The sequence below is a fragment of the Thalia democratica genome, unplaced genomic scaffold (assembly GCF_965202585.1).
Source record: "Thalia democratica unplaced genomic scaffold, ktThaDemo2.hap1.1 HAP1_SCAFFOLD_1145, whole genome shotgun sequence".
NCBI classification, from domain to species: domain Eukaryota; kingdom Metazoa; phylum Chordata; class Thaliacea; order Salpida; family Salpidae; genus Thalia; species Thalia democratica.
Window position 1 is genome coordinate 17,470 of NW_028140054.1, and position 12,472 is coordinate 29,941.

General features: G+C 25.2%; 1 protein-coding gene across 1 annotated transcript; it reads right to left on the reverse strand.

The window, feature by feature from the left end:
* Positions 1-428: 428 nt before the first annotated feature.
* LOC145847900 (peroxisomal targeting signal 1 receptor-like) lies at positions 429-11,837 on the reverse strand. The gene is made up of 16 exons (XM_082953753.1): positions 11,720-11,837; positions 10,433-10,546; positions 10,233-10,310; positions 9,791-9,994; positions 9,421-9,481; positions 9,114-9,267; positions 8,429-8,476; positions 7,787-7,882; positions 7,196-7,342; positions 7,000-7,070; positions 6,679-6,801; positions 4,190-4,274; positions 3,122-3,238; positions 2,599-2,682; positions 2,171-2,268; positions 429-648 (listed from the first exon to the last, which is right to left on the reverse strand). The coding sequence occupies exons 1-16, from the start codon at positions 11,835-11,837 to the stop codon at positions 429-431; spliced, it is 1,818 nt and encodes a 605-aa protein (XP_082809879.1).
* Positions 11,838-12,472: the final 635 nt, after the last annotated feature.

The window sequence follows — 12,472 nt, forward strand, 5'->3', positions numbered from 1 at the left end:
AATGAAAAGAATTAAAATGCTTTACTAACATTGTTTACCAATAATGATAAAGTTAAGCTTTCATTCTTTTAGTGAATTAAATATAACAACACACAAAACTTGCTTTTAACAAACGTATAAATTAACAAAACTTATACAAATGTTATAACTTAAAGAACTTTACAGAGAAAAAATAACTTAAGGTTATTTTAAAATCTCTGCGAAAAAGAAGTTAATTAAAATAAATAGTTAACTTAATTTAACTTGTTTACAATTCAAAGAACATAATAAAAAAATTAACATAAGGAGACCTCTGCAAAATTTAAATTAATTAAAATACGTTATAAACTTCATTAAATTTGTTTACGACTAAGGATATGACATATCTTAAATTAACATGTTGTTATTTTTAAAATCCTGCAAAAAAATTTTTGTTCCGCTATACGGCGCTACTTGACGCTCGTCACGTGATTCGAGTGGAGAAATTTCCGCATGAGCGAATCCAAATCCTTGTTCTGCGCCTGCTGGTAAGCCTGCTCGTCCCTCATAATGTTCAGCACCATCGAGAGCGAGCCCCACACGTTGTCCGATGTCTCGCCTGTTTCGCCCGTCGGTCCCCTGGCGCTCTTCTGGTGGTCGAGCGCCGTCAGGAAGTGCTCCACCGCCTCGCTGCGAGTAAATTTATGAAACTTGAACATCATGTTCTACAGATCAGTGTTTTCAGAATAGCTCCTTTGGGGACTATATTAGCGATTCAAAGGGCAAAAATTTCCAAAGGCGGTTAAACTTGTAAAGGGGTCATACTTGACAGGGGTCAATTTGATACTTTTTACGAGATATTTGAAATTTACACTATATATTCTTAGGTTTGTAATGAAGAGAAAAAGATGGTCTATTCGCAACTTACGAGAGACTTAAAACCTACACTAGATATTATTTTTTTTTTACAAACTGACCCTCTTGTGAACATTTTTGTTTTTGCTATCAAACAATTTTACCTCTACAAATCAAACAGACTTTTGAGAAAAAAGGGATTAAAGTCTGTAAGTTTAAGAGGTTCCGTATAGAAAAAAAATACTAAAATTTAGAAATATATTAATTTAACAAACATTTTTTGAATTTATTTTAAGGTAGCCCAGGATTTTCTTTAAAGTCATTCTCCACAAATGTGTTTTAACTAAAATAAATTTAGTATTTACATTAAAAAAAATAAATTTTTTAAAATTCTAATCTGTAATTTTAATTTTCTTAAGAAGAGTTTCTAAAAAATTTCAGATTTTTAGCTCAAAAAACAAAAAGTACTTTAGATTTCAGAAAATCTTTAAATTTAAGATAAAACTTGCAGTGAAAAAATGCATTCCATATGTTGTATCGGAACATTTTTACAAAACTGCCTGTACCTAAAAAATCAATTCAAGTTTTTACATTATATAAAACGTAACTAAACTTCATACCTTATTTTTTATAAAAAACCAATGCACTTTTGTAAAAAAAAACTTGATTTACCTATAATCTTAAAACATTTTAAAGTTATGAGGTATTTAGTCAAAATTTTTGTTGATGATGGATAATTGAAATAAATTAGGTACATTTGGTTTTGTATTTGGCATATAAATAATTTTATATTTAGTATAGAAGCATTTAAAACCATAACTAATGCAGTTTTTACTTTTTAATTAATCACAGTTATTAATAAAATTACATTTTTTAGCTTATAAATACATTTATGTATTTTCTACGAGGTTAGATCTATAATAACAAAACTTTCTTCTAAAAATATTGGTAACCTGACTTGAAGAAACGATTAATAAACACGATTATATTTCTAAGTCAAAATAGATATAAATTAACCGTTATACTACTTTTTAATATTAATATCTCATGGTGTAACTTTTATTAAAAGAAAATAATATTTAAAAGTTAATACCTACTTTTGATAATTGGAAATTAAAGTAATATAAAGTTTAAAACAAAGTATATTTTGTACATATCAGTGAAAATAGTAAACTTTAAAATGTTAGTTTTAAACATATTATTGAGAGCTTACACTTTCTAACGGATGCTTATTTTATAGTAAGCTTTTTACTATTGACTACACCAAAGAATCACAAAAAAAATTAATATAATCAGGATTTTATCCATAAAATTACAATAAGTATATAAATTTTTTTTTAAACAAATGTAAACGAACCGGTTGGCATTGAGGTTGATGCAGCTAATTCCAAGATTGAATCTTGATCTCGTGTATCCGGGATTTAACTCTAAAGCTCTTCGGTAAGCCATGACTGCCTGGTAATTATAACTTATATTAAGTTCAAGTGAAGTTACAACCATAAAAAAAATCGACTTAAATTTCAAAACGATTTGTACATTGAATTTCTTGTGTTAATAAAATTTCAAAAATATAAAGACAATTCGACAAAAAAAAAATTACTGAAACTTTATCAACTAAATAACTAAAAACTTACAATATATTTAATAGACTTTATTTTAACTGAGATTAGCAGAACTATTTAATATATATACTCACAACCATACGTTAAAAAATTGCTAAAACAGCTCCTAATAAACAGACTTACTATTTGTTATATTTAAATAAAACTATTATAAAAATTTTACCTCTTCGCTCTTACTGCCATTAGCAAGTGTGGCTCCCAATTTATTCCACAGTTGGGCGTCATCCGGTCTTACCGACAATGCTGCCTGTATATTTATCACTATGAGTAAAATTTGTATAATTAATTAGTGAAGGAAACCGTAATTTTTTCATAGTACTGTGCAATTTAATTTTTTTATTTTTCTTATTCAAAATAAAAAAATTGCTAAGAATTCAAATTACATAGTCAAGTTAGATAATATTTGTAAACAAAAATAATTACTCTTTAAGAATTATAGATATCTAGATTTTTGTTACGATTGATTCATACACTGTATGTTGTTACTAATTGTATCAGTTTTAGGGAAAAAGAAAAGATATTTTCACATAGATTCATATAGAAATTTCAAATAATAAACATAACTGATTAAAATACCAAAAAGTTTTGCTAGTATTTATTCCCATAACAAATATACAAGTAATTCGTTCGTATTTATGAATTTTAAAGAAAATAAGCAAACAAAAAAATTAAATACAACAAATTACCCTGAAACAGTCGGCGGCTTTTTCGTGGTCATGGTCAAGATGGTACAGGATACCGAGGGCACATTGGACATCCGCATCCGGGACCGTAGGCGACATTCTGACCACTTCACAAACGCCCTCTCCAGTGCCACGTAAGTTTTACTGTAGGGGAATTAATATTAAAAAAAGGTTGTTTGACAGCAAACCTAATAAAAAGTTATAAGGATCCAATAAACAGGTTATTTTCCTTAAGCTGAATTTAACTGCTGTGTAAGGAATGTTTATTCAAAGATCAGTCTTGTTTGTCGAGTCTTAAAGGTTGGTAAAAAAAATTTAATGCTCTTTTAATCGATTTTTTTTATAACGGTTTTGTAACAAAATAAACTTAAAAACATGTAGTAAAAAAAAATATCAATAGCAAAGTTGCTGCTAGCACAGTTTATAAATCTAAGTATATAAATTACATATTATATATAATTAAAATGCACAGTACACTAGCACTATAAGCTATAAAAATATACTGTTTATTTTGTTTTTTCAAACATTTTTGTAATGAAGAGTATTTTTTAAAGTTAATATTTAAAGTTTTTAGACTTGTGCATTTGTAGCTTTTCTTAGTAAGCATGTTGACTTATTTATAATACCAATGTTGTATTACCAATTATTTTCGATTGGTTTAGATTTGAACATTTTATTGATTTTTATAATGTGATTTTTATTAGAAAGTAATACAAAGTTCAACAAATTAAAGAAGTACTAAAAAAATAATTCCATGTTAATTATTTACTCGTACTTCTAAAACTGAAGTTTTAATTTTTGATAAATTTTGTCTTAAAAATTATATATTTAACTTGTTTAAAGTGTGAAAACATAACTAAAACACAGAAGTAAATACTATAATCATATACTAACCTAGTTTTAACGCTTGAAAGTTTATTGATTATCATCAGTTTTTGTTTTCATTCACATTTTAAGATCTCATTTACAATAAAATTAAAGCAGCTCTTGAAAACAAACCATTAAAACCAGAAAATTACGTACACTTATGATATTTAAAAAACTTTATTGTTTATTTTTTAAAAACAAAACTAACGAGTCCTTCATATTGTAAACGTATGGTCGTTCAGTTTGGTTGCTGATCATTCCTGGAACTTTCTTGGCAGTTTCTGAATATCTGATAAAATAACATTCATCATTTTTTTAACAGTTAATTCAACTTTTTACTATATTTAAATAAGAACTTTCGTATATAAAACCGGTGATTATGCTATGGCTTGTATAGCTTGTAAATAATTTATTTTACAAAAGCTTTAGAAGAACAATTTTATTATGTAAAAATTTTTTTAATCTGGATTTTAATTTACCATTGTTTAACCAATTAGAGTTTTTGTTGATCATTTTATGTAAATTAAAAATTTCTTAACAGTTAAACATTTTTAACATAAATTTCAAATATTAAACAGGTTATTATTTAATGCTTGTTTTAAACCAAACGTTATAACAATTTTAATTAAATTAAAAATAAAGTTAATTCTGTAAAATCTTAAACAAACACAAGATTAATCATTAACTATTATGCATTTGTCTGAAACATTTACAAACAAGTATAGAAATTTATTCGGCTGTTATTACACATAATTAAGACTGAATTTAACCTTAAAACAATGAAAACTAAAAAAAAAAAATTATTTCATGTAAACTTTTATTGTTTATTTTAAAATTTAAAATATAATGTCGTATAAACTATATTGATAAATATAATCCTATTTATTAACTAAAATAAGTTTTTTGAAATAAAAATTTTCCAAATTAATTGTTTTCTTATAAAACTTCTTTAATTTAAAAATCAAAGTGTTAGTAAAACTTCAACTAAAGCTTTACAACACATTTTAGTAAAAAGCAACAACTTAGTTCGTACAAAGCACAAATGCAAGATGTAAATTTTGTATACAAAATATACCTAAAACGGTGGATCTTAAATACAATTACAATAGTTTTCGCTTTTAAACTTCGTTGCCTATCAAAGTACTAACACATTTCAAAAAACTAATAAATAGATTTAGGCAGTAAAAAAATTTTCCAACACAAGAAACTAAAAGTCTTAATAAAATACGCTAGAGACAATATGTAAAAAAAATACGTTAGTCAACATTAAAATATGATAAAACAATAAAGAAATTTTGTACAAAAAATAAATAATTTGGTTTTAATAATGAGCTTGTTTTTACATTATATAAATTTGTTTTAGATTTTCGTTTTAAGTAAACAAGTACATTTGATAGATAAATAAAATCCAAAAGTATTACAAAAGAATTTAAAAGATATAGATTAAACTTAAAACATTTTATAACTTGAATATCTTTTGGTGTTTAAAATATTATGAGTCTTAATTTTGCAAATATAGTTTCAAAAAAAAACATTTATTCAAATAAAATAAATCACATTTAAAATATGTTTTGCTTTTGGTTACAAAAAATTGCTTTCTCTGTTTAACACTTTACTGTATCTTCAAATTATATTTATTCTTTTTGTGTGTATTGTCATGTTAGCTAATTATACGCTTCTTTTACTTTACTATCTATAGCCAACGTTCTAATATACAGTATAATTAAATTATTAACATATTAGTATGTTATATAAACTAATGTAGTAGTGTTACATATCCTTTAAAAGCTTTTAACATTACTGATTTGATTACTTGTTGTGTTTAGTCAAAACTAATAAAATGAAATACTTAATGTTTTCTTTGTTTTTAGTTTTATTAGGATCTTTAATAGAAATGTTTTTAATTTTATACAGCTTATTTTATTTTAATTTTTAAAAACAATTTATTCTATAAATAATATTTTTAATAAAAATGAATTAAAATAAAATTAGAATGAAGTATGTATGCATTTTTGTTAGCATTACAAAACTTTAAATCGTACTAGCTAGAAAAAAATTTACTGAAGTAAGAGTATTAAGTACACCAAAACAAGAAGATTTCAGTCAAATTAATTAACAAAAAAACTCTCAATTTATTGGTAAGCTAAAATTTTTTTATAATTGAAAATTAATATTTATACAGTCTAAGTCGAATAACAAAGCATTATTGTTAATACAAATAAAATCCGGTGCATAATATATCAAACAAAAAAGTTTAAATGCTGAAAAATATGCAAGGTTTTTAGACTATAAATTTGTTATTTTCAGGCTAATTACACCTAGAGCAGGGGTCGGCAGGTCAAAAAGGAACGTTTTTTTATGTGCTTTAACAAACATATTTACAGACTATTTTTTTGAATAAAAAAATTTAGGCGATAGAATATTCTTTAAATATAACACTTAAATTTTATTTTTTTGTTTTCGAAAATATTAGTATATTAAACTAATTGAATAAAAATTTTAATGTGGCCCGTGGGCCGCAGTTTGCCGACCCCTGACCTAGCGTTTAGTTTTGTTAAAGCCATTCTTAAAAAAAATAATACCAATCGATTAAGTTTAACATATATGTCCTTGAAACTTAAAGTAACAATCAATCTACATTCACAAAATATCAAATTTAAGCCTAGCAGCCAAACAACAAGCAGCAAACTAACTCTGGATGGTTGAGTATCCACTGCTTGAGATGGTTCATGGCCTTCACGTTATCTGATTCGTTCGCGTAACTGACCGCTAGTGCCATCATTGCGGGTAGGTTAGAAGGGTCCAGCGTTAAGGCTCTGAAAAAAAAGTGTTACCATATGAGCTATTACAGCTAAATGTTGAGCATATTAAGTTGACTTTAAGTTTACAGAAACAATTTTACTAAAAACTACTTTTTATTAAAAATCTAAACTTCAAAATCACTTATGACTATGAAAAAAAGTATAAACAAATCAGTAAAAAAATCCTCAGTTTTGTAACTTATTAAAACAAACTTTTTAAGGGCGGGTATAGCTTTTGTGTCTTGTTCATTTTGTTGTTGACAGTGACCCAAGTAGTACCAAGCCTGTTGAACACAAAAAAAAGTTAGTTTAATTAATGTGTTAACTAATTTATGCTTTATAAATTTTATATAAGGTAGTTAAAAAAAAATGTTTATAAAATATTTTTAAAAAAATTGTTGCTACATACTTGACTGTGTTCCGTGTCATTCTTGACGACGCCTTCAAAGATGAGGATGGCGTTAGAAAGATCTCCGGATTCCATTCTCCGGACTCCTTCCTCGAAGGAGGCGGATGCCGCGTCCTGGTATGGATTCACTTCACTAAACTCGTACTCCTGAAAAAGATGATTATAAGAAAAATAACTATAAACTTAATTTATAAATTTTATATATTGTTGAAAATAAACGTATGTATTGTATTGAGTATTAGTAAAAGGATGTACATATATGAAAGTATTAAAATTAAGCTAGTTTTGTAACTTGTCGAAACAAAATTACAAGCTTTACTTTTTCTATTCGTTTTGCAAACAACTGTGTCTTAATATTTAGTTATTCTAAGTTGCAAAGAATTAGTTATCTATTATCATATACTTATTAAAAAAGTAAATTAAATACTAATAAAGTAACATTATTTTTTCTATGATTTGCAAACTATTTAAAGTACGATAAATATGTGTACAACTTATATCTAACAGAGATATTATAATTGCCTTAATTTTTCTCATAACTACAAAACAATTACAATAATGATTTATAGAAAAAACTGTGATTTTACTAACTTTTTCATCTTCTCTATTCAACCATTGATAATTTTCTTCATTTTTCGTCCATTCTTCTTCCAAGTCATCAAAGTATCCCCCACTTTGCTGTGATTTCTGTAAAGTATTTTGTTAACAATGTAGATAAAAACAAAATTTTAAAATTTGAGACGTAGAAAACGTTAAGAAATTTATTTGAACTGATCAACAACCTATACAGAAGTTTTAGAATATTAACATAATTTAGTTTTATGTCAAAAAATTGACTGTAAACCTTTTTAAGATGAATGGAAAGTAGGTAGTCTGGCTTTTTTAGACTAGAATCAGACATAATAGTTATAAAATTAAAATTTGGTTAAAAAGCAATTTAAATTAACTGTTCCAATCTTTTAAAGAACAAAATACAGAGCAAGAGATCTACCGTTTAATAAAAAGAATTTTTATTCTTAATTAAATAGAGTTAAATATACTCTTTTATTAAACGATAGGCCTCTTGCTCAGTTTTTTACTTTAAAGAATGAAGACAGTTATTTTTAAAAGCTTTTTAAGCAATTTTTATTTGAACATTTTAAAAACAGAACTTTAATCTTACTTGATTTTCTTTTTTTTTTTATGAACAATGTTACTTTATTCAGTATAATTTATATTGTTTGTTAAACTAACTTGATTGACGAATTCCTCGTCCCAATTCGAAGGATGTACTCCTTGAAACTGAAATTATTTTATTTAAGTTAAACAAAATAAATCAACAATTTTTTTTTTAAAGATGTTTTGCTCAAGTTTATGTATTTGTTAAATATATAATGTGTCAATTTAAATTTTTAGTGAAAACCATTTAAAGAATTTTTCCTATATGTTTATTTAAAATATCATATTTGTTATAAAATAAATAAGTTTAAATATTTTAAAGCTAACAAAAATAAAAAGATAACAGTATTGTTTTTCTTTCTTTACAATAGTAGATAACAAAAACAAATTTTAATTACTATAAGTTCTAGCAATATAAAGCATAGCTAACACTTTATATTGAACAAAAATGTTATAAATCATAAACAAGTTATCATCACAAAGTAACTAAAAAAAAAATTATCTTTAACAGAACAACAAAGTTGTTCAAAAAAACTTATCCTTTAAAAACAGAGAATGCCAAAACGTGATTTAAAGAAAATAGGCTATAAGATAAACTTTTTTTAAACGGCCTGATACAAATTAAACACTTTACTTGCTGCTTATATAAGGAATTATTATATATTAAAGATATTCTATATCAATTCTGTTAAGAATAAAAAAGTAAATATGAGAAAAATTTAAACATTTAAATTTTTTTTACAAACCAAAGAGCTTTTACCTGCTGCTTGTCCATACTGAGTTCCTGACCCTGCAGTTTGTGCATGAACTTGTTGAACTGGGAATTTCTCATTTTTTCATCGTCTTCCAGCTGATCAGACACCTGCTTGGCTGCCTCGGCAAGACTCAACTCATCTTTCGCTACGACTTCTTGCCTATAATTTGAATTGTTCATTATATTTGTTTTTAATGTGCTTTTCCAAACTTATTGGTACCAAGATATTATAGGAAGGAATTAGATTATTAAACTGTTAAATTTTTATTTTTACAGTTAACTAATAAAAATGTTATGTTTTAAAAGCAGTTACCAGACTTCTTCAACTTCATTGTAATTTTCAAGTTCTTTTTGTGTCATTGAGTTATCCGTCTCTGTATATTTTTATATTTTTTAAAGATTTTATATGCTTAGCCACTTTTTTTTAAATTGTACTTAAGTAGGTTTACTATGTTTATTTAATATATTACATAAACTTAATTGCATATTTTTTAAAGATTTTATACGCTAAACTACTTTTTTTTTTTTTTTTTTTTTAATTAGGTTTATTATGTATATTTATTTAATACATTATACAAACTTAATTGCACATTTTCTAAAAGTCTTCTTGCAACTTTTTTCAACAAATAATCCAAATACATCATAAATTATTTACAAAAATAATTCATTCACAGTTACAAAACCTCTCGATTGAAAACTAGGAGCTTGCTGCCAGGCCGTGTTAAAAGCTGTGCTCGGTCCCGCTCTCATTTGGTTCCACTGGTTTTCAAGCATCGGTTTGTATTGAGGCGCCATTTCGCTCGTTCCACCTCGTTGATTTTGTGGGGCGAACTGTGAACTTCTTTGTTGGTTGTGGAACTGGGTTACCCACGGATTCTGTTGCCTAGCTGTTTGAATAATTTCAGTATAGTTGATTCATAAAAATACTCAAATTTAGAAAGTATTTTAAGAAATAAAGTTTAAGGAGTAGTCATTTAGCTTTAAGAACATAAAGTTTATCTTTGAGTAAAAACAACTCAACAAGAATATTTTCAAGTCTGTTAAGTGTTATTTCTATGTACCATTAACATTTTTAGATTATAAATTAGTTTGAAATTAATAAGAGCTGAGTATATTAAAACTTACTCTGTAAGTTGACAGAGTTGACATTAAATTCATTCACCCATTCTGATGATTGTTGCATTTGTTGTTCTTGTAGCTTTCCTGTTAATTAATTACTCAATTTGTTATATATAAAGATTTTTTATATAGTTATGTAAATTTCTGCTTTTACACTTAGTTGAATTTCAAATTTAGTTAATTTAATTTTAGTTGCAAAAATAAACTTTCATGGTCTAATGAATTTAGAAGGCTGCTCATTTCAAACGTTTGTGGTTGCTCTACCAAATGTGCATTTTGTTGACCTACAAACTCATTTGCCAGGTCTTCATTTCCTTTATCTTAAAAATTATATAAATTTTATAGCTAGTTATTTGTTACTTTAAAAATTTATTTAGTTTAACTTTACAGATGTTAAAGTTGTCTTAATAAAAAATGCCTTTGCAGCATTTTTATATTTATTGTTGCAGACTAAGTTTATGTTTTCAAAGACTCTCTTAGACATAATTAATTTTTAAATTTTAAAACTTTCATTGATGAATATAAAATATTAACAATAGGGTTTTGTTAAATAGATTTAATGAGTTTACACAATTTTGTCTAAAATGAAAAATTTCACATAATTCTAATTAGCCTTTTATTATAATATTAAAGATTAAAATTTTCAAACATATTGAAATAGAGTTTAAATTTGTCTAGTTGATTTTAATTTTCTATGAAGAAAAATTAAAAAAGTGTACGCTTCTTTATTTTTTTAATAGGGGAATTTAATAAAACACAAAATAAAAATAAATTTACAAAATTGTTAAAACTAATCAAACAATATAGCCTCTCTAAATTTAAAGCATAAATAAATAATTAAAAGATCATTTGAAACTCTAGTTTATTTAATATATATTATAACATTATTGTCAAAACAAAATATCAAAACGAATTAATATTATAATAGAATAAAAAAATTTAAAAACTAAGATTAAAAAATATAAAATATATAATCAAAGATCAAGCACATAAACTTCTGCAATCCTATATCACAATCCATATTATTTAAGTATAAGCTTAAGACTAAAACTAAAATATTTGTAATAAAATATCAATTAAAAATTATAAATGATTGAGCTTATGCTATAAGTTTAAAATTTATAGCTTCTATCTGTTATGTCTTTATTTTAAATTATAAATTTTGTATGTATTATAAAAAAAATATCAAAAAACTTTTATTGATTTTAAAAAAAGTCATGTTGGTATAACAATTTTAATATTAATAAAATGTAACAATTTTTAAACAATACGGTTTTATTGTATATTTTTAAAACATAGTAAATTAAATATATTAGTAATTACTTAAATATCACTTTTATACTTACAATAAAGTTAACTTTGAAATCAACATTTTAATTTATCAGTTTTAAACCAGTTGATGTTTTATTTTTAAGTTGTAAAATTTTGAACGAAATGTAATAAAAATACTTTATAAATTTAAAATTCTTGCATATAAACAGTCATTAACTAACAAGGCACTCCAGTGACACTCCTGTGTGTTTGGTCATTAGTGAAGTGTTGGGCTGCTTTCATCAACGGATTCTGCCCGCCACAATCTGGCTGAATAAAATCTTTTCCCCCACCATTCATGGTTATTTAGAGAAATGTATGTTTTGTATAACTGAATATTTTTAGATATTAGTAATAGAAAATAATAGCTTTTATTCAAATTATGCTAGATTTATAAATAAATGTTGTGCATCAACAAGTAACCTGAGTTAAAGTTAAAATATTTTGTTGAGTTTTATTTTATTCTTGTGAAAATGAGTTATCTTTATCACAATTTATTTCATGAAGCAAAAAACAGTTTTCTTCTCTGTAAATAACAGGATTGCCACTATTTAAGTCATAAAAAAATGTCTTGATTGAACTTTAACTGTCCTGAGTTATCATGAGTTTTTATTTAAAGGCATAGGGGGGAAGACCCACCTTGATTTTTACACATTGATCTTATTTTATAGAATTTATCTGAGCTATTAGGCATTTTTAACTGCTTAAAAAATTCAAAGTAATTTTTGAGATATAAGCAATCAAAGTCGGTGACCTCAATAGGTTCCTATTGGAAGGCACAAACCAAAAATACAAAAAAAGACAATTTCATTAAAAATATATCTTTACCTTCTTTTTTTATCAATTTTCTTCAAATTTTCACAGAAAGTCCACTATCAAATTTCAAAAAAAAGATTTAATGCAGGCATTTTCTAATTTTGAAAAAAAAAAAAAAA

Excerpts from the sequence above, each read along its gene's own strand:
- LOC145847900 (XM_082953753.1), bottom strand. The coding sequence starts at position 11,837 with ATGAATGGTGGGGGAAAAGATTTTATTCAGCCAGATTGTGGCGGGCAG. Across the intron at positions 10,311-10,432 it reads AAATTCATTAGACCATGAAA|GAAAGCTACAAGAACAACAA; the intron begins GTTTATTTTTGC and ends ATTAATTAACAG. Across the intron at positions 3,239-4,189 it reads ACAATATGAAGGACTCGTTA|GGCGTTTGTGAAGTGGTCAG; the intron begins GTTTTGTTTTTA and ends GGCACTGGAGAG.